Source organism: Pelophylax lessonae, assembly GCF_965119305.1.
Source record: "Pelophylax lessonae genome assembly, chromosome: 9".
Lineage (NCBI taxonomy): Eukaryota > Metazoa > Chordata > Amphibia > Anura > Ranidae > Pelophylax > Pelophylax lessonae.
The window spans coordinates 239236625-239258847 of record NC_138776.1 but is presented as its reverse complement, the minus strand read 5'-3'; the positions used below and the strand labels follow the sequence as shown (position 1 = coordinate 239258847).

Sequence of the window (22223 nt, the reverse complement as noted above, 5' to 3'; positions counted from 1 at the left end):
GCCCTCTTCAAAATTAAAATTACTTGACTGAAGAGAGTTACATGATTGAGGCTCAAAGACTACATATGAAGTCTTATCAAAACAGGCCATTTATTACTTTTCAGTCCAGTAAATGTCATTTGACTCTTGAATTCTGGTAAAAGGAGCACACCTGAGCCCCCTAAATATGTTAGCTTGCCTTGTTGGACTTTTTATTATGAAAAAACATACAGTACCTTGACTCAACTATTGGTGTGGCACATCCTGTTTTTTACCTTTCCCCTCGGGTTTTAACCGGTTGCCGACCGCCGCAAGTACATATACTGCGGCGGTCAGCCCTGGCCAGGCAAAGTGACGTATGGGTACGTCACTAGCCTGTCACTTGCTTGTGAGCCAATAGCGGGCCCCGGCTCGTTCCCTAACAAGTCAGTGCGTGTGCGTGACATCGGGTCCGCCGGTCACTTGCGATCATTCGCCGTGAAGGGAGAAAGGCAGGCGGCTAATGTAAACAAAGCCGCCTGTCATTCTCCCCTGTGTATGAATAGTGATCATACGGTCCTGCTATGTAGGACCGTTGATCTCTGTTCTTACACCAGTAGCCATGTCCAATCACAGTTAGAAACACGCCCCTAGGGACACACTTAACCCCTCCTTCCCCAATAAAGTTACCCCTTCCCTGCCAGTGTCATTTGTACAGTAACAGTGGATATTTATAGCACTGATTACTGTAGTAATGTCACTGGTGCCCCCAAAAGTGTCAAAAATGTCAGTCAAGGGTCCGGTCTGTCCGCCACAATGTCGCAGTCCCACAAAAAAAAATGCAGATCGCCGCCATTACTCGTTAAAAAAAAAACAACAAAAATGACAAAAATCTTTCCCTTAGTTAGTAAACGCAATAACTTTTGCGCAAACCAATCAAAATACGCTTATTGTGATTTTTTTTACCAAGCATAGGTAGCAGAAAACAAATTGGCCTAACATGTTAAAAAATTTAGATTTTTACTTTTTTTTGGGGGGGAATTTCATATAAAAAAATGTGAAAAATATTGTTATTTTTGCAAAATTATCGCTATTTTTGATTATAGCGCATGATCAAAAAAATCACACAGGTGATCAAATACCACCAAAAGAAAGCTCTATTTGTGGGAAAAAAAGGATGTCAAATTTGTTTAGGTACAGCGTCGCACGACCGCGCAATTGTCCGTTAAAGTCACGCAGTGCCGAATCGCAAAAAAAACCCTGGTCAGGAAGGGGGTAAAATCTTCCGGGGCTTAAGTGGTTAAATGCTGTGACTGTGTCCATAGAAAATATTTCTGTTCTCCTCCTTTTCTGACACCTGTTAAGTAGCCAAAATGCCTGTTAAGTAGCCAAAGAGAGAAATCTCTCAAATGGGGACACAGACAGAACTTCTGCTGTCTATGCAAAAGTAAATTGTGGTTAGAGTAGAGCTTTAAGTATTGGAAGGCTTTGGTGTCTTCACTTCTCTAAGATGCTGATAAACAGTTCATTCCGTCACACCAAACTGCTTTAAAACCCAACATCCCAGCCATGCCACAATCAAATAACATGGATGCAATAGGGACTAAAGTAAACCTTACATATTTCACTTCCAAAATACACTGAAACCATTACTGAAATTCCAAGTACAGTATTTGCTTCCTACCCTCCTACATCAGCATTATGCTTATTGCTGAAGCACAGGTGTTCTTTAACCTTTGTTCTCTTAGGCACCTTTTCATTCCCCTCATTCAAGGTTCTCCCAGTTCTTCATTGATCATTCCCTTCATTTAGTGTTTCAGTCTTGTTGGCCAAGCTCTTTCTGCATGTTCCGTAAGTCCCTAATACTTCTCACTGACCACATGGACAGGTCTCCCAGGACATGGTAGCCCCTGATCTTCCTATCAAACATAGGTTCTGGTTGTCTATTGACTTCATCAATGCCTTCATCTAACTCTATGCTCAGGCCCATGGTGGTTTCAAGGTTCTCCAGTTGTTCCACCAGTGCCCTTTACTTGTTCCAGTAGGTTTTGAAGGCCCCTGTGTAGGTCCAACTTTCCATGCAAAAAAACTTTCTTCTCTTAGGCACCTTCTCATTCCCCTCACTCAAGGTTATCCCAGTTCTTCACTGACCATTCCCTTCAGTGAGTGTTTCAGTCTTGTTGGCCAACCTCTTTTGCTCCTTCTGCAACTTCCGTAAGTCCCTGACACTTCTCACTGACCACATGGACAGGTCTCTCAGGACATGGTAGCCTTTGACCTTCCTCTCATACATAGGTTCTGATGTTCTATCGACTTCATCAATGCCTTCATCTGATTCTATGCTCAGGCCGATGGTGGTTCCAAGGTTCTCCAGTTGTGCCCTCAGGGCCGTCACTTGTTCCAGTAGGTTTTGAAGGCCCCCGTGTAGGTCCAACTATCCATGCAAAAAAACCTTTGTTCTCTTAAGCACCTTCTCATTCCCCTCACTCAAGGTTATCACAGTTCTCCACTGACCATTCCCTTCAGTGAGTGTTTCAGTCTTGTTGGCCAACCTCTTTTGCTCCTTCTGCAACTTCCGTAAGTCCCTGACACTTCTCACTGACCACATGGACATGGTAGCCTTTGACCTTCCTCTCATACATAGGTTCTGATGTTCTATCGACTTCATCAATGCCTTCATCTGATTCTATGCTCAGGCCGATGGTGGTTCCAAGGTTCCCCAGTTGTGCCCTCAGGGCCGTCACTTGTTCCAGTAGGTTTTGAAGGCCCCCGTGTAGGTCCCTCTTTTCATGCAGAAGACTTTCGGCCTCCTCTTCTATCACTTTCATTAGGCGTCTCTCCAATTTTAAGTAGGCAGTAATGTTGGCTAACATTCGATACTCCATCTGACACCAAGGGGATTTAATGTAGTCCTACAGACTTGCTGATACATTGAGGGTGACTCTTCAGTTTGAGTCAAAGGTGGGAGAGGCACAATTGTGCCTGATCTGCCAACTGCCTGAGCACCTCAGACTAATAACACATGCTGGCACCCAACACAATAACAGTGTCAAATAACAGAGGGGCTCTGCTATCTAATACCATGGTGCAGAGATAGGAGGTGAGAGATGGCACATGGTATGAAAATAAGGTCAGCCATTAGAATTGCCTATAGACCTCAGGAGGCCACCTAATTTTGGTGCTCAGGAGTCTGGGGAAAGTAGAAACAAATAATAACCCTGCACATTTTCCATTTTCCACTACTTAAATTACTTAATTACTTAAAAAACTGCTTAAAAAAATTTTAGTTTTAACTTTTGTCATATCTTTTTTTTTTTTATTCCGCATTATCATTTAATAAATGTTTTAGTGAGAAAAATGCAAATTGTATGTATACTCAATCTTTTTATAGTAGTGTAGGGAATTGTTAAAGCCATTATCAGGGTATTTTGTGTTGTCCGTGTCTCACTTCCCTCAACTTTTCCTTCACTCCCTGTCCTGGAGGTGCAACAGAAAATGAAACGAAATCTCCCTAAAACAAGTGAAATTCCCATTTAAGAAGGTTGTCACTTCTCAAGAGCAGTGAACTTTCAGAAGTTAAAGAAAAGGGGTTTAACTTCACAGTCTTCAGTCTTACTAATAGTTTAAAGAGCACCTGTCATTTAGATTAACAATTAATGCTGTTAAGTGGGGTGGTGGCAGAGGAAGTAATACTGTACTTGATGAATAAATTATAAATGTTTTAGTGCATCTGGGAAGGAAGTCACGTTTGTGCCGAAAGGTTGAGTTGCATGAACCCAATGGCTACCCCATTACTCTTTTCTCTCTCTACTTTTCTCTCTTCAGCTTCTAAGAACCACAGTGCAATTGACACCCAACTTTTCTACACTATTATGGTAATAAGCTTATACAAAGGTGGTGGGCTGTAACAATACAAGTGGGTATCACATTCTTCAATGTGAAGAATAAAGTTCTATATATACTTTAGCTGTAAAAGTTGAGCTTTACCCAGTCTCATAATCTCCCACTTTTCCTGATTGGTCAGCGAGCCCACCCATCACCAAAGAAAGTAGTAGGAATGCTTTGGATCCAGGGAGGATAGTGCCAAGCTTAAGGGTTTTCACATAACTTCAGCGATTATACCTCTGGATCTTCTGCCATGTGACATGTATTTTCTTATCATATTGTTCAGTTTTGCATTGTGTAGGCTTGTGACAGGTTTACTTTAAATGCCAGCATAAGTGGTGATTTCCAGTTACCTAAATCCATCCAGTTACCTAAATTATCAGAGATTAAATCTGATCTGACAATGTGTTCAATGTGGTCAGCTTGAACCAAGCAATATCTAGTAAAGATCACATAATGACTGATGTTACTTAACGCCTTAGCGCTTGCCACACGCAAATATGCAGCCTCTTGGTGGGTGGGTCTTGGTGCCAAGCAGCTGAATATTTGCGTGAATTAGTGTGAATACAACTGTGAGGAGAGCCCCCCACGTACTCCCGACACAGTTACTGACGGCTAACGAAAAGCTCTCAATCGCTACTTTCGATCGGGAGCTTTCCGATCATGTGACTGCCATGACAGTTAGTCACAGTATCATAAACCCACCTTGCCTCCCAGCATCCTAAACTCCAAAAGGGCTGGGAGGCGCCGGTGCCAAGTAGCTAAGGCCGTCCACACATGGAGTTAATTTCTTTCCTGCAACCACGGGTTGTTCTCTTCCTGTTCTGACACCTGTCAAAATCCCAGAGAGAAATCTCTCGAATGGGTACAGACACCTCTTATACTCTCTATGCAAAAGTAAATTGTGGTTAGAGTAGAGGTTTAAGTATCGGAGGCTTTGGATGTCTTCCTTTCTCTAAGATGCTTAGTAACAAATTATTCCGTCACACCAACCTGCCTTAAAACCCAACATCCCAGCCATGCCACAGTGAGATGCATGCAAATGGGACTAAAGTAAACCTTAAATGTTTCACTTCTAAAAAATACTCAAACCATTACTGAAATTCCAAGTACAGTATTTGCTTCCAACCCTACTCCGCATTATGCTTATTGCTGAAGCACAGGTGTTCTTTAACCTTTGTTCTCTTAGGCACCTTCTCATTCCCCTCACTCAAGGTTATCCCAGTTCTTCACTGACCATTCCCTTCAGAGAGGGTTTCAGTCTTGTTGGCCAACCTCTTTTGCTCCTTCTGCAACTTCCGTAAGTCCCTGACACTTCTCACTGACCATGTGGACAGGTCTCTCAGGACATGGTAGCCCTTGACCTTCCTCTCATACATAGGTTCTGATGTTATATCGACTTCATCAATGCCTTCATCTGACTCTATGCTCAGGCCGATGGTGGTTCCAAGGTTCTCCAGTTGTGCCCTAAGGGCCGTCACTTGCTCCAGTAGGTTTTGAAGGCCCCCGTGTAGGTCCCTCTTTTCATGCAGAAGACTTTCGGCCTGCTCTTCTATCACTTTCATTAGGCGTCTCTCCAATTTTATGTAGGCAGTAATGTTGGCTAACATTCGTTCCTCCATTGCCATATTCATCCAGCTTTCTGAGCCCATGGATGCGCTCCCTCCAAATAGGTCAAAATGTGATAAGCCGTCAAGCCCATGTGCCTCCAACTGAAAGAAAAAAGAGTGTCAGGGGAAAAAGTCTTACATTAATTATTTATTCTATTTTTGCAACCAACATATGATATTAATAAAATGGTGTTACACATACTATATGGTATGACCACATTTTTAAATTAGTACAAAACATAACATCAAGAGTCCTCTTTATGAGTTGAAGAGTTAATTGTATTTCTAAGTAATAAAGTCTCCTTTTTGTTTAAAGTGCTTGTCTGGGTAAAAAAGAAAAAAAAAAAATCAAGAACACATGTACTGTATATCTCTACAATAAATGCACATTTGATAAATAAATAAAAGCATTTAATAAATGCTTTGTATGTACTGCAAGTACAAAAAAAAAAAAAAAAAAAAACTGTTTATCAGCCAGAAATCCAGGGAGCCCCAAACATTGCCTCTGATGCCCTGAAATCAGTGGGCAACTGGAAGTATTTATTTGATAGACCTTATCAAAAGGTAAGTATTTACTGCAGCTAGATTAAGCTTAACCGTGTATAGGGTGAATTATCGTTATTTAGTCTCTGTACTTTATTCCATTTATTACTTTTCTAAGCAACATCTGTTCTTTCAAAATTTGTTGAACATGAATCACCCTAAATACGGGTGTAACATGTTAAGAAAGGTGATATTATCCTTTAAAGCAGGCATCACTAAATGGCGGGCTGCGGTTCGAAAGTGGACTGAGCCACTGTCCAATCTGGACCCGTGGTCATGCCATTCAGGAGCCCGCTTCCTTAACCTTAGCCTCTGCCGCTGCCCCTCTCAGGGCAAAGTGGAGAACAGGAGGCTGAATAGTAATAGGAGGTACAGCCACATTGGATAGAGGGCGGGAATGAGCTGCGTGACTTCAACTTACAAGCTGACCTCAATACACTGTTTCATTGGGCAACTATGTGGCAAATGAGGTTTAATGTTGATAAATATAAAGTTATGCACTTGGGGGCTAAGAATATGCATGCATCATAGATACTAGGGGTTGTAGAACTGGGGGAATCCATAGTGGAGAAGGATCTGGGTGTTCTGGTAGATCATAAGCTTAATAATAGCATGCAATGCCAAGCTGCGGTTTCCAAAGCAAGCAAAGTCCTTTCTTGTATTAACAGAGGCATGGACTCCAGAGAGAGAGATATAATTTTACCCCTGTACAAATCATTAGTAAGACCTCATCTGGAATATGCAGTTCAGTTTTGGGCACCAGTTCTTAAAAAGGATATTGGGGAACTGGAGAAAGTGCAGAGAAGGGCAACCAAACTGATAAGAGGCATGGAGGAGTTCAGCTATGGGGAAGGATTAGGGGAACTGAATTTATTCTCTCTTGAGAAGAGGAGATTAAGGGGGGATATGATCAACATGTATAAATACATAAGGGGTCCATATAGTGAACTTGGCGTTAAGTTATTAATTTTAAGGTTAACACAGAGGACAAAGGGGGCACTCTTTACGTCTAGAGGAAAACAGATTTCGTCTCCAAATACGGAAATGTTTCTTCACCGTAAGAGCTGTGAAAATGTGGAATAGACTCCTTCCAGAGGTGGTTCTGGCCAGCTCACTAGATTGCTTTAAAAAAGGCCTGGATTCTTTCCTAGGTGTACAGAATATAAATGGGTACTAATATTTATAGGTAAAGTTGATCCAGGGAATATCTGATTGCCTCTCGGGGGATCAGGAAGGATTTTTTTTCCCCTGCTAAAGTAATTTGGATCATGCTTTGCTGAGGTTTTTTTTCGCTTTCCTCTGGATCAACTGTGGGTATAGGATTGTGTATACGGTATTGTATGTTGGGTTTTCTTTACTGTTTTTATTTTTTTATTGGTTGAGCCAGATGGACTTGTGTCTTTTTTCAACCTGACTAACTATGTAACTCCTACCTCACACAGATCAGAGAACAAAAAGGCACAGCCACACTAAATGGGGTGCGGAAGCAGAAGTTGCATGAGTTAACATTCCAGAATAACTAGCGTGTGATTGGTTGCTAGGACCGCCCAGTGGTCCTAGCAACCAACCAGCTAGTTAATATGAAAAATTAACCCTGGCAGCTCCTGCCCTCTATTCGGTGCAGTGCCTCCAGCTGTTTTGTGTAAGGTAGGAGAACATGACTGCAAAGGGGAGGGGGTGCCATAAGGGGGCAGTGCTGTGTTTGCATGGGGGGGGGGGTGATTTAAAGGGGTGTAGGGGGCAGAGCACAAGAGCACATTACTGAAGGGGAGGGGGCAGTGCCATGGGGGATGAAGGTGGGCAAGTGCTATGGGGGTGATGTAAAGGGAGACGAGTGCTGTGGGGGAGAGATGTAATGGGGGCAGTGCTTTTGGGGAGGGGATGCAAAGGGGGGCAGTGCTGGGGGTTATGTAAAGGGAGACAAGTGCTGTGGGGGAGAGATGTAAAGGGGGCAGTGCTTTTGGGGAGGGGATGTAAAGGGGGGCAGTGCTGTCGGGGGGGATGTGAAGGGGCAGTGCCATGGGGGCGGATGTGATGTAAAGGGGGGCAGTCCTGTGGGTGGGGGTGATTTGAAGCCGGGCAGTGCTGTGGTAGGGGGGAAAATATGATGTAACGGGGCAAGTGTTGTGGGGGGTGTGATGTAAATGGGGAAGGGTGATATAAAGGAGGGCAGTGCTGGGAAGGGGGGTTGATGTAAAGGGGAAACTGAGGAGGGACTGAGGACACTGATGTAAGTTTAGGCTTGTGATATAAAATGAGTGGTTAGTGATGGGAAGGATATGAGACATTGCATAAACATGCAATTCGGACCTCTGTTGGAAACATTTTTTACTAATCGGACCTCCAATAATTTTTTATTCATTACCCCTGCTTTAAAGGGTCAACACATCAACACTAAAACAATTACTCAGTTTTGGAATTAGGAGGGTTTGACCACAAGCTAGGTTTGAAGACCTTTCTATAACCCTGACAGGAGGAACAGCCCTTCTGTATCCTGTACCCCCACAATGCTGAGAAGTAGTGCCACTTATGCCTCGTTTCCACTGAGCGGAACGGTTCGGGTCGGTACAGTTTGGAAGGGTTAGAATGGTCCGGTCTATTCAGGTGAGCGTTTCCACTGCAAGTCGGGCCACCAGGGACCATGCGGGGTTAATACCAAATGAGGTGTTTGTTTTGCTCTTTCATTTGACGTGAGCATTGATGGTTTCCTGTCCGCCAATCAGAGGACTCTATCGTGTGACGCCAGTAGCTCCGCCCTAACCGTACCGTACCATTTCCTATGGCCCTACATCTGAAGCAGGACCAGGAATGGTGCGGTTTGGTTCGGTTGTATGGGCCACTTTCATAATGGAAACACTCAAATTAGCGTACCGTACCGAACCGACCTGAACCGATCCGCTCAGTGGAAACGAGGCATAAGTCGGTTAAGTAGCAGTGGGGGTTCCTAACCAGTTTCAGCCTTTTTGGTGGTAATTAGATTAACAGGGGCACTAGATGGGCAACAATGAGACAACCTCCAAAACAGGAATGGTTTTACAGGTGGAGGCCACTGACATTTTTTCCCCTACTCATTTTTTCTGACTGTTTTTCACTAGTTCAGCATTTGCCTAGGGTCAGTGTCACTACTGGTAGCATAAGGCGATACCTGGACCCTATATAGGTTGCACAGGAAGTCCAAATCCTCCAGGATGGCACATCAATTTGTGTTTTCTGTGTCCCCCAGCACAGTCTCAAGAGCATGGAGGAGATTCCAGGAGACAGGCAGTTACTCAAGGAGAGCTGGACAGGGCTGTAGCAGGTCCTTAACCCATCAGCAGGACCGGTATCTGCTCCTTTGTGCAAGGCGGAAACAGGCTGAGCACTGCCTGAGCCCTACAAAGTGACCTCCAGCAGGCCACTGGTGTGAATGTCTCTGATCAAACAATCAGAAACAAACTTCATGAGGGTGGCCGGAGGGCCCGATGCCCTCTAGTGGGTCTGATGCTCACTGCCCGGCACTGTGGAGCTCGATTGGCATTTGCCATTGAACACCAGAATTGGCAGGTCTCCCACTGGCGCCCTGTGCTTTTCACAGATGAGAGCAGGTTCACCCTGAGCACATGTGACAGATATGAAGGGGTCTGGAAAAGCCGTGGAGAACAGAATGGTGCCTGTAACAGCATGACCGGTTTGGTGGTGGGTCAGTGATGGTCTGGGAGGCATATCCATGGAGGGACGCACAGACCTCTACAGGCTAGACAATGGCACCCTGACTGCCATTAGGTATTGGGATGAAATCCTTGGACCAATTGTCAGCCCCTACGCTGGTGCAGTGGGTCCTGAGTTCCTCCTGGTACACTACAATGATCGACCTCATGTGGTGAGAGTATGCAGCCAGTTCCTGGAGGATGAAGGAATTGATACCACTGAAAGGCCCCCACGGTCGCTTGACCTAAATCCAATAGAACACATCAGGGACATTCTGTTTCGGTCCATCCGACGCCGCCAGGCTGCACCTCATTCTGTTTAGGAGCTCAGTGATGCCCTGGTCCATATCTGGGAGGAAATACCCCAGGACACCACCAGTTACCTCATTAGGAGCATGCCCCGACATTGTCAGGCATTCATACAAGAACATGGTGGCCATACAAACTACTGAGTACCATTTGGAGTTGCTGCAATGAAATTTCAGCAAAATGGACTAGCCCTCTGCATACATTTTTTACTTTTATTTTTGGGGTGTCTTTGAATTCAGCCCTCTGTAGGGTAATCATTTTCATTTCTGTCAAACCATGTAGCAACATTTCATTCCTAACACAATACCCAGTCTATATCAATATAGATATCCAGTACGATATTTTTCCCCTTTGAGATCTGATGTGTTTTAAAAGTGTTCCTTTAATTTTTTGTAGCAGTGTATTTTTTGCTTTTAGTCTGCTCCCAAAGCTCTGAGATTTCCATGACTCCCAGGAGAAGACTTTGAGCACCTCTTGTAGGAAGTGACGCTCTCCTTATAGGTTTAAGCTTGGGATAGCTTTGCTTTTAGTAAGTTCACAGAAGAAAGCGATCTAACAGAATCAGAAGTTCAAAAGAAACAAAAACTGATTTCAGATGAATAGAAGAAAATACACCGAAAGATAAGCCTACCAGATATCAGCCAATGTTACAGTGGGTACGGAAAGTATTCAGACCCCCTTAAATTTTTCACTCTTTGTTATATTGCAGCCATTTGCTAAAATCATTTAGGTTCATTCTTCTTCCTCATGAATGTACACATAGCACCCCATACTGACAGAAAAACACAGAATTGTTGACATTGTTGCAGATTTAAAAAAAGAAAAACTGAAATATCACATGGTCCTAAGTATTCAGACCCTTTGCTGTGACACTCATATATTTAACTCAGGTGCTTTCCATTTCTTCTGATCATCCTTGAGATGGTTCTACACCTTCATTTGAGTCCAGTTGTGTTTGATTATACTGATTGGACTTGATTAGGAAAGCCACACACCTGTCTATATAAGACCTTCCAGATCACAATGCATGTCAGAGCAAATGAGAATCATGAGGTCAAAGGAACTGCCTTAAGAGCTCAGAGACAGAATTGTGGCAAGGCACAGATCTGGCCAAGGTTACAAAAAGATTTCTGCTGCACTTAAGGTTCCTAAGAGCACAGTGGCCTCCATAATCCTCAAATGGAAGACGTTTTGGACGACCAGAACCCTTCCTAGAGCTGGCCGTCCGGCCAAACTGAGCTATTGGGGGAGAAGAGCCTTGGTGAGAGAGGTAAAGAAGAACCCAAAGATCACTGTGGCTGAGCTCCAGAGATGCAGTCAGGAGATGGGAGAAAGTTGTAGAAAGTCAACCATCACTGCAGCCCTCCACCAGTCGGGGCTTTATGGCAGAGTGGCCCGACGGAAGCCTCTCCTCAGTGTAAGACACATGAAAGCCCGCATGGAGTTTGCTAAAAAACACCTGAAGGACTCCAAGATGGTGAGAAATAAGATTCTCTGGTCTGCTGAGACCAAAATAAAACTTTTTGGCCTTAATTCTAAGCGGTATGTGTGGAGAAAACCAGGCACTGCTCATCACCTGTCCAATACAGTCCCAATAGTGAAGCATGGTGGTGGCAGCATCATGCTGTGGGGGTGTTTTTCAGCTGCAGGGACAGGACGACTGGTTGCAATCAAGGGAAAGATGAATGCGGCCAAGTACAGGGATATCCTGGACAAAAACCTTCTCCAGAGTGCTCTGGACCTCAGACTGGGCCAAAGGTTTACCTTCCAACAAGACAATGACCCTAAGCACACAGCTAAAATAACGAAGGAGTGGCTTCACAACAACTCTGTGACTGTTCTTGAATGGCCCAGCCAGAGCCCTGACTTAAACCCAATTGAGCATCTCTGGAGAGACCTAAAAATGGCTGTCCACCAACGTTTACCATCCAACCTGACAGAACTGGAGAGGATCTGCAAGGAGGAATGGCAGAGGATCCCCAAATCCAGGTGTGAAAGACTTGTTGCATCTTTCCCAAAAAGACTCCTGGCTGTATTAGATCAAAAGGGGGCTTCTACTAAATACTGAGCAAAGGGTCTGAATACTTAGGACCATGTGATATTTCAGTTTTTCTTTTTTAATAAATCTGCAACAATGTCAACAATTCTGTGTTTTTCTGTCAGTATGGGGTGCTATGTGTACATTCATGAGGAAGAAGAATGAACCTAAATGATTTTAGCAAATGGCTGCAATATAACAAAGAGTGAAAAATTTAAGGGGGTCTGAATACTTTCCGTACCCACTGTATATGCAAATCTTGACTTTTCCTATAAAAGTCTATATTAGGCCTGAGCTCCAGCACTGAACCTCCCACCCCCTTCCTCCCTATTTATCAGCGAGGCAAACCATTATATCAAACAACCAATAGGAAGGCTCGGGTAGGTAGAAAAATGTGGAACAAGCTCAAAACAATATTAAAGTCTTGTTTCTTTTTTTTAAATAACAAACATGTTATACTTACCTGCTCTGTGCAATGGTTTTGCACAGAACAGCCTGGATTCCCATCTTCTGGGCTTCCACTCCGGCGCTCCTGGCTCCGGTGGGGGCACCTAAGCAGGCATGCTCTCGAGCTGCGGCTCTGTGTGTCTATTCACACATGGTGTCTTGGCTCGGCCCCACCCCCTCCTGATTGGCTCTTTGGCTGTGATTGACAGCTGCGGGAGCTAGAAGGGGGTATTCAGGGCTGCTCTGTTTAATACCATTGCACAAAGTGGGTAAGTATAATATGTTTATTCATTTAGAAAAAACAAATCAATCCTTTACTGCTTTTACTTTAGCAGAAAAGCAGCATGCAAGTGTAGTTAGTTACCATTATCTCTGGTGCCACTGATTATTTAACATGTGGTTTTCACTGAGGGGAAATCTCTGCTTATGTATTTATTACAGAATTGCTTCCAATAGATTGGCCAAGCTTTATCCTGTGCGGGATAAAAATTCCCAGTCCTGGGATCGTTCACTAGTAACTGATGCTCCTGTTATTTGTCTTTGCCTATAAAAACCTAATTTTAATTTATGGATATTCTGCATTTGAAGATAACAATCTTTGAAAGGCTAATCTTCAGCTGAATCTCCACCTTGAATAGCATACATGCTATACCAGAGGCAAAAGAAAATCAAAGTATGGATAAACAACATAGAATGGTCTGCTCTGATCTGGGCAGAAGTATGTGATAAAGTGGTCTTCAGCCTTTCTTGGTGAAGTATTTATTAACCACATCCCGCCCGCCCTATAGCAAAATGACGGCGGGATTGTGGTTGTATTATCCTGACCGGACGTCATAGGACGGCGGCAGGATAATACAGCTCTGCGCACCCCCCCGGGGGCGCGCAGAGCGGCGATCGGTGATGCGAGGTGTCAGTCTGAATCCCTGCATCTCCGATCTCGGTAAAGAGCCTACTGTGACCATGTGATCGGCTTTCCTTAGTTCGTGCCTGACAGGCACGAGTAAAGGAGCGCCGATCAGCGGCTTCCCTGACAGGGGGGGGTCGGCATTGGTAATCAGATCATTGATTACCAGTGCAGACCCTCGGGGGGGGGGGTGCCACTAGAACCACCAGGGATGCTCACCCATGATCCCAGGGACGCCCACCTATGACCCCAGGGATGCCAACTATGGCCACCAGGGATGGCAATCAGGGCTCAGGGAGCCCCCCATTGCCCTCCCCATCAGTGCTTCCTGCCAGTGCCCTCCCTATCAGTGCTGCCCACCAGTGCCCATCATTGCCATCTATCAGTGTTGCCCACCAGTGCCCATTATTGCCCACCAGTGCCACCTATCAGTGCCCACCAGTGCCGCCCGTCAGTGCCGATCAGTGCTGCCTATCAGTGCCCACCAGTGCCGCCTATCAGTGCCTATTAGTGCCCATCAGTGCCACCTATCAGTGCCCATCATTGCCATCTATCAGTGTCGCCCACCAGTGCCCATTATTGCCCACCAGTGCCACCTATCAGTGCCCACCAGTGCCGCCTATCAGTGCCGATCAGTGCCGCCTATCAGTGCCCATTAGTGCCCATCAGTGCCACCTATCAGTGCCACCTATCAGTGCCCATCAATGCCGCCTATCAGTGCCCAGCAGTGCCGCCTATCAGTGCCCACCAATGCTGCATATCAGTGCTACCTATCAGTGCCACATATCAGTGCCTATCAGTGCCACCTATCAGTGCCGCCCATCAGTGCCACCCCATCAGTGCCTCCTCATCAGTGCCTGTCAGTGCCATCTCATCAGTGCAGGAAAAAACTTATTTACAAAATTGTATAACATAAACAAAAAAACTTTTTTTTTTTTCAAACTTTTCAGTCTTTTTTTATTTGATTAGCAAAAAGGAAAAAACCCAGAGGTGATCAAATACCACCAAAAGAAAGCTCTATTTGTGGGGTGGAAATTACATAAATTTGGTGTAGGTACAGTGTTGCATGACCGCGCAATTGTCATTCAAAATGCAACAGTGCTAAAAGCTGAAAATTGGCCTGGGCAGGAAGGGGGTGAAAGTGTCCGGTATTGAAGTGGTTAATGGGATCAGAAGCTCAGCAAGTTCCATATTTTTCTCAAAACAGTTGACTAAATAGTTTATGAAATGCTTTCAGATGATTTGTCCTTCAGTCACATCTTCTTTCACCTACAGAATCTTTATTTGATTTTAGACTAGCTGGCAGGGGACTTATTAAAACCAGTTGAGAACTACATTCATAATAAACTGTAACTTGATCTTAAAGCGGAGTTCCACCCAAAAGTGGAACTTCCGCTCTTTTGCTTCCTCCCCCCCTCCGGTGCCACATTTGACACCTTTCAGGGGGAGGGGGGAATGGGTACCTGTTTTTGAAAGCTACCCTTCCCCATTCCCTGGATACGGCACCACTGGCTGTCTCTCAGAAGTTTGGCCCACTCCTCCTTCCCCCGCCGCCGAGCCAATAGGAATGCGCAGCGAGCTTCGCGCATGCTCAGTAGGGACCCGCCCGTGAAGCCACAAGGCTTCACTGCCGGGTTCCCTTACCAGCAATGGCGGCGGCAGCACCCGACAGCCGATGGAAACATCGGCTGCAGGGCCGACATCGCTGGACTTCAGGACAGGCAAGTGCCCTAATATTAAAACTCAGCAGCTACAGTATGTGTAGCTGCTGACTTTTAATTTTTGGAGGGGGGTGGAGGGGAAGGCGGAACTCTGCTTTAAGTCTTACATGGCGCTAGTAGTTGCTAAAAGCAGTTGGGAAACGTTGCTTTCGTTCTCAATCGGAGAAGTTTTCTTCATTCATAAGTTGCCACCAGCTGTCTTCCTGCCTATTTTTCTTTGATTTTTTTCAGCAGTTGCATTTCCTTCCTAGTAGAAGAACGGTCATCAAATTCTGCATGTTATATTAGTAGTCTGACATAGCTGCCGGCTTAACAGCCCTACAGGAGGGGAAAGCACATTTCACTTAGGAAATACCAGCATCATGTGGAGCTTCTGCTAAGGTGACCCATTGTAACGCTCCTGCGTTTTTGTAGTAGGCTGGATTTGCAGCTGCAGAATCTCCACTCAGTAGTCATGTAGAGATGTGTTGAATAACCAGATCCAACTCTCCAGACTCATCACTGTGGGCCTGTCAGCTTCAGCATACAGATATACACACACTCAATAAGATGTTCCTGGAGTGATAGGATGTATATGATAGTATGAAGGTGATGTGCTGAAGGGACAGGTGTGAACAGTGACAGAAATGGTAAACACTTGATAGAGATGTTCAGGAGAGTATTAGATGGTATTAGGTAGAATGCAGATAGGTTAGTAATCGAGTATGGTAACAGGTGGTAAGGACAGCAGATGACAAATACAGGATAGACTAACCCAGTGCAAGGATAGATGGTAGTAGACTCAAGAGCTAGCAATCTATGCAACAGTGCAGATGATAGAATTAGTATGCATAGATAGTAACAGTCCTTAATGTGCAGAGGTAGATAGTGTAAGTTAGTTTATGGAGGATTCCCCTGTGGGGTACTTATCACTAGTAAGGTTTGTAGTAGAAGGGTCCAGTAATGAGGGAGTGATCCGGTAGCGAGATACAGGGATCAGTAGCGAGGTTCCGCTCTGTTCCAGGTAAAAGCAAATAGCTGGAGGTTCCGGCAGCAAGACAAGCTTGTAAGCATGTAGACACACAAGCACACAGAGTGAAAGCAGTATCCCAAGAGTGATCGAGTAGCGAAATACAAGATCAGTGAGTGAAACAAGTTCAGGTAGCGAGATACAAGAGCGAGTGACATCAGGTATGGCTGCTTCTGTAGGCACATTGAACGAACAACGTGAGAGAGGACGCCGGCGGTTGAAATAGCCGCTCTGCGGCGCTCGGCGATGACGTCATCCGTCTTAAAGGTGTATGCGTACCACCTAATTAGAAAGGTGGGACGCATATTGGAAGGAGATGGAAATTAAGGGTACCAGAGGTACCAGAATCTTACACCCAACAAAGTTCTTTGCATGGTGGAAAAATCAGGTCTTCATGAAAGCAGAACTAAACCCTATACATCAAAGACAAGGACGCTGCCATCCTATTCTCAGTTTGATCTGCAGTTGGCATGGTGCTGCAGATTTGATCAGTTATGACACCAGCAATTTGATGGCTTGACAGTTTGTTTGAGAAGGTAAAGCCACTGTGACAGTTATCAGTCACGGCATGCCTTGAATGCAACTGTTTTGGCAAACTGTTACATCAATGGATTTAGTTCTAATTTATACAAATGTATCAGTCATTACTGGATCAGTCGTGCCTGGCCGTCTTTAATAAAGAATTTTGGAAAGTCATCTTCTTTTCTAGTAGCCAAAGTGCTAGAGAACAACTTTGTTCTTCACGTCCCCCTCCCCCATTGTAGCCCTACTCCCAAGATCTTTACTTAGAAGCCCTGCCTTATCTAGGCATTGTCTCACAGCTTTTTCTGCAAGATATGCAAGCATGCAAGCCATAGAGAACCCTCTGTAGGAATGGATGGGCACCCCAATACATGTGCACAGCAGGTGTCAGAGCCTGTCTAGGACTGATTTAAAAAAAAGCCTGTGTGACATGGTTGTGAAGTTGTCCTTTATAATACTTACTTATCTTGTGCATTACTACTTACTTATCTTGTGCATTACCTTTCCCTCTATGTGCTGAAATAGGTGCCACGAGAAGGTAAAATTGTTTTTGGAACCTAACATAATTTTGCTTTGCTAGAAACCCTCATGTGCAGTTTTCACTCCTTTTTTGTCTTCTCTTTTAGACGGGACAGTTGTTTTGAGTGTGGCGCTTTCAGTGCAGAAAAGTAAAAAGGTAACCCTCTCCGGTAAGTGTCCCTAACATCTACAGATCCTAGGTATAGATAGGCTTTATAATGCCTAGGTAATATATAAGGTGCTTAAAAGCATTAGAGAAGCCATTCTCAACCAGGGTCCTTGGAACCCTTAAAGCGGAGTTCCACCCTAAAAATTTTTTTTTTAGATAAAAATACCCCCGGGGCAGTCAGGGCTAGTGCATTTAAGCAACGATAGCCTCTGAACTGTCCCGTTTCACTTACCTTTTAGAAGAAATACTTACCTTGAAAATGTCTTGTCCAGCGCTGCCATCTCAGGTGTGGGCAGCTGAAGCCGGAGCGTCCTCTTCGGTGGTGTCGGAGTCCCAGAATGCCCTGCACCGGCCCTGCTCATCACTTCCGGGGCAGGCGCATCATCCCTGCACAGCTTCTGGGCATGCCCAAAAGCTATTCAGCAGGGAATGACGCGCCTGCACCGGAAGTGACGAGCAGGGCCGTTGCAGGTGCATTGACTCCTGGGATCGATGACGCTCATCTCCCAGGAGTCAATGCAAGGAGGAAGTGACGGCGCGGGCAGCGGCCACAGAGGGAGGAAGAGGAAGGAAGGTAAGTGTATTTTCTTTAAAAACAAGGTAAGTGAATAAAAAAATAAAAAAATAATTATCCAATTGTTTTTCAGGTAAATTAAAGCAAGCGGGCAGTGAAAAGTTCATTTTGAGGGTGGAACTCCGCTTTAAGGCTTCTCCAGAGGTTGCTTGGGCTCCTTGAGCTGTGGCTAATTGACCTCCCATTGGATGGTGCCTGGTCCAAAGCCAATGTCCTAAAACTGTAATAAAATCAAAATGTTCATTTTCTTTCATCTCCAGCAGAGTAGGCACACACAGCTTGATACAGGGTCAAAAAACGATACTGGGTTTCAGCCCTTATCAGCACGTGTGTTCCAGGTTTACCAGCAGATGTGTTTCAGGATCATCAGCAAATGTGTTCCAGCATCACCAACAGGTATATTCCAAGAACATCAGAATACTGACAAATGGGAGTTGGAAACACTGGTTCCAAGAAGAATTACAGAACTGCTCTGCAACTCAGCTACACTCCCCTTTTGTCTCTGTACTTCAAAATCCAATTTTGACTTTGATATTTAAAGATTACACAGTTGGATCATATATAATTTAGTGGCATCCAGGGCCGTCTTTATTCTTGATTGGACCCTGGGCAAAAATTTTCTTGGGCCCTCTTGAATCCACTTATCAACTATTTGGGGGCTCAAGGGGCAGCTGCTTTGGGCCCCACAACAATACCTAGACCCGGGGCAGCTGCCCCTTTTGCCCTGTGTTAAAGACAGCCCTGGTGGCATCATTACTGTCTGCAGGCGCCTTTACTTTGTGGCCTTGTTTATTATTATTCTGAGGATCTGTGCACCCACCCTGTATTGTTTTTGTGCCATATGAGAGTTTCTGTCTTCAAAATTTTGTGCACCCTAATTTAAAGGGGTGCCTATAAATTAATCTTTGTGAATGATGTGCCAGCACATGCACACCTCAAGGAGGAACTTGACAAGTACTTGAGGTTGAAACAAAACCTTTTTAGAGAAATATAATAAGATTCCATTGATGAGCTCCACATTAGATGCAAGGTCATCATGCTGGTTCCCAGGTCTCAGTATCAACAGGTATGCAGTCGGCTAAGTCTAAGCATTATCTTTGTATACTTGCTTTGGCTAAGTGGCTTAAACTGGGTACACGTAGGTAGCCACCCTGAAACGATATAGTGTATAGAACACCTTTCTCCTGCGCTCAGAATCCAAGCTCCCCGACCACTCTCTCCATGGAACTCACATACGGCATCTCAAATGGCTAAGGTGTTGCTGCCCTAAAGAACTGGGGTAGTTCAATAAGTACTGCAAACAAAGACAAAGAAGGGCTCTTTGACCTAGCGCATTATCCTCAATAACAGCTTTATTAATAAAACATAAAAATGGCTACTCACAGACACAAGTGTAAAGCCCCGTACACACTCACAGATTGTTGCCCGTAAATTGTAGGCCAACGTCCGATCTGCCGATTGTAGGCTCGTTAGTATGATGCTTCTGACAACCAACTGCGAATTTTCGGGCGAAAAAAATCTGGTGTGCATGCTATAAAACTTTTGTTGGCCAACAAAAAACGGTCGACTGTTCCTCAGTCAGTACAGATTTCGGCAGACAAAAATCAGATGAGCAAGACTGGGCATGCTCAGAGAAGAAAAAACACAGGGAAAGTCAACCATCACATGACATCACTTCTGAAGTTGGTTTTTGTTGGCCAACAAAAGTCCAGTGCAAGTCTAGAGCACATTTCAACCAACAAACAACACTGGACAAAAGTTGGCCGATCAGTTGGCCAAAAATCTGTGCGTGTGTACGGGGCTTAAATCAGTCACATCAAAACCAAATGTTTGAGTATCAGGAGCAGTCCATGCAAATGTCCCCTGTCTATATCGGATGACGGCTGACGTGTTTCGAGGCTTCGTCTCTTCCTCAGAGCCCTCAGGCGTCAGCCGTTATCTGATAAGGACAGTGGACATTTGCATGGGCTGCTCCTTTATACTTTATTAATAAAGCCGTTATTGAGGATAATGCCCTAGGTAGGTGCGCCCTTCTTTGTCTTTGTTTGCAACACGTAGGTGGCCACCTTCCATCTAGAGCTGGGTGAAAACTTATAGGCTGAACAGAACAGGGGTATTTAGCTGCAGCTACTGTTAAGATATTGACAGGCGTCCACTGTGGCTGCCAAAATACAACAGTTGAGGTGTGAATGGGGGCATCTGTTACGTCATTTTTGTTCAGCCCTCAGGTTGAAAATAATCTATGTGTCTATACCCAGCTTTAGAAATGACTGAAACCATAGCATGAAGCCCAGCATTTGACTTTTTAAGAAAAAGATCAGCAACAAGCAACGTATATATTACTTTAATGACAGGTTTCCTTTAGGAACCCTTTTGGGGCTTAGTCATGCCAGCACTAAATACAGCATCGAATTAAATGGAATAATGCAAATCAATGCACCCAAAATGCAGCAAGCAGAACATTTTTCCAATGCACCAGAATGCATTCATGTGAATAGGTCCTACTAAAAACAATGCAGCAAAATGCATAAAAAACGCTGATTGTGCCCTTAGTTAAAAAAAAAAAAAAAAAAAACAGCATCTGACAACACACATTTCCAGATATCTCACATATTTCTCCTTCAGGTGTACGACATCCTCCCCGATTTGGCGCAACTGTTGAATAATCTGCGAGAAGAGGTCCTGGAGCGTCACTTCAGAATCCATGATGGATTGGCTAATATAGGTTGGAAGGAAGATGGTACATCTGCCCTGAAGTCACTTGTCTTTTACAATGGGAGTGTCAGCAATAGCAGAGCCTGATAAACAGCAAAGCGTAGGGGTAGAGAGGGGAGAGAGAGAGAGAGAGAAAGAGACTGAGTGACAGAGGAAGCAGGGCACACAGACATGCAGCATTAACAGTTTAATCCCAGTGATTAGCCATGGAATGTTTCATTGGTGACCCCGCTGCCATAGGGCTTGCTATGTGATCTGTAGCATCCATAGGAAAGAGCTGTGCAGCCGCCTGTCACCATACAGCTTAATGATCATTTCTGGGAAGAGTCGAGCTAATGAGGCTCAGCAGTTTTAAATACATCCCAGTGTTTCAGGTTTATAGTGCAATCTCAGGGCCACCAATTCAACACACCCTTATAGATATTCTTCTATCAAATTATCTATAAGAAAAATCACATTTTTTTTATGAAAGCAATATGTAGGTTTTCCTTTATTTTTTATATGCTGAAAGTTAGAAATGATAAGTATTACAAGTATTATAATTATTACACCCGGGTGAGGCTTGTGTCTGCCGCCCCTTCACCCTTCTTTTTAGTTGCTGGTAATTAATTAAAAAATTATAAATATATTTTTATTTATTTTTTTGTTGGAACCATTCATTATTTTTTATACATGTTTTAATTTATTTCAATTTTTAGATCTCTTTGCATTATACTCTTGAAGAAGCTGCTAGATATTGATTTTTAGATCTCTTTGATACTATAGAACACAGGTGTCAAACACAAGGCCCGCGGGCTGAATGCGGCCCCCCAGGCCATTTCATGTGGCCCTCGCACCTCTCCTGCAGCTGCGGCACCCCCCTTGTCTCTGCCCCCACCTTGTCTCTGTAATCGACAGCAGAGAGGACAGAACTCCTTTGCCAGATCCTGCACTCCTCTGTGCAGCTGTAGAAAGGCTCCTCTTTGACCCCCCCCCCAGGACTTGGGGTGCTCTCGACATCTAATCCTGCAGATATAACCGGCCCTTTGAGGGCAACCATAATGCTGATGCGGCCCGCGATGAAATGGAGTTTGACACCCCTGCTATAGAAGAAGAAGATACTATAGAAGATACTATAGACGAAACGGATAGGGTTCCGTGAAATGCGTCACGGAAAAATCACATGTGAAAAATCACATTTTTTTAATGAAAGCAATATGTAGGTTTTCTTTTATTATTTATATGCTGAAAGTTAGAAATCATAAGTATTATAAGTATTATAATTATTACACCCGGGTGAGGCTTGTGTCTGCCGGCCCTTCACCCTTCTTTTTAGATGCTGGTAATTAATTTAAAAATTATATATATTTTTTTATTTTTTTTTTTTTTGTTGGAACCATTCATTATTTTTATACATGTTTTCATTTATTTTGATTTTTAGATCTCTTTGCATTATACTCTTGAAGAAGCTGGTAGATACTGATTTTTAGATCTCTTTGATACTATAGAAGAAGAAGATACTATAGACGAAATGGATAGGGTTCCGTGAAATGCGTCAGGATCAGTGGCGGCTGGTGAAGTTTTAAGATGGGGGGGCGCAAGACCCCGCCCTTCTATTTTACCCCTCCCGTTTCT

The 22223-nt window shown here is 44.3% G+C and overlaps 1 protein-coding gene across 1 annotated transcript; it reads right to left on the bottom strand.

Annotated features, from left to right (window-relative positions):
• Positions 1-4916: 4916 nt before the first annotated feature.
• CNTF (ciliary neurotrophic factor) lies at positions 4917-20935 on the bottom strand. Its single transcript, XM_082266748.1, has 2 exons — positions 20505-20935; positions 4917-5555 (listed from the first exon to the last, which is right to left on the bottom strand). Exons 1-2 carry the CDS (start codon positions 20598-20600, stop codon positions 5073-5075), a joined length of 579 nt encoding a protein of 192 aa, XP_082122874.1. The 5' UTR covers positions 20601-20935; the 3' UTR covers positions 4917-5072.
• Positions 20936-22223: the final 1288 nt, after the last annotated feature.

Bases quoted from the DNA above. Each gene is read 5' to 3' on its own strand.
- CNTF (XM_082266748.1), bottom strand. From the start codon at position 20,600: ATGGATTCTGAAGTGACGCTCCAGGACCTCTTCTCGCAGATTATTCAA. The intron at 5,556-20,504 runs GTGAGATATCTG...TTTTTCTTTCAG, and splicing joins TACACCTGAAGGAGAAATAT to TTGGAGGCACATGGGCTTGA.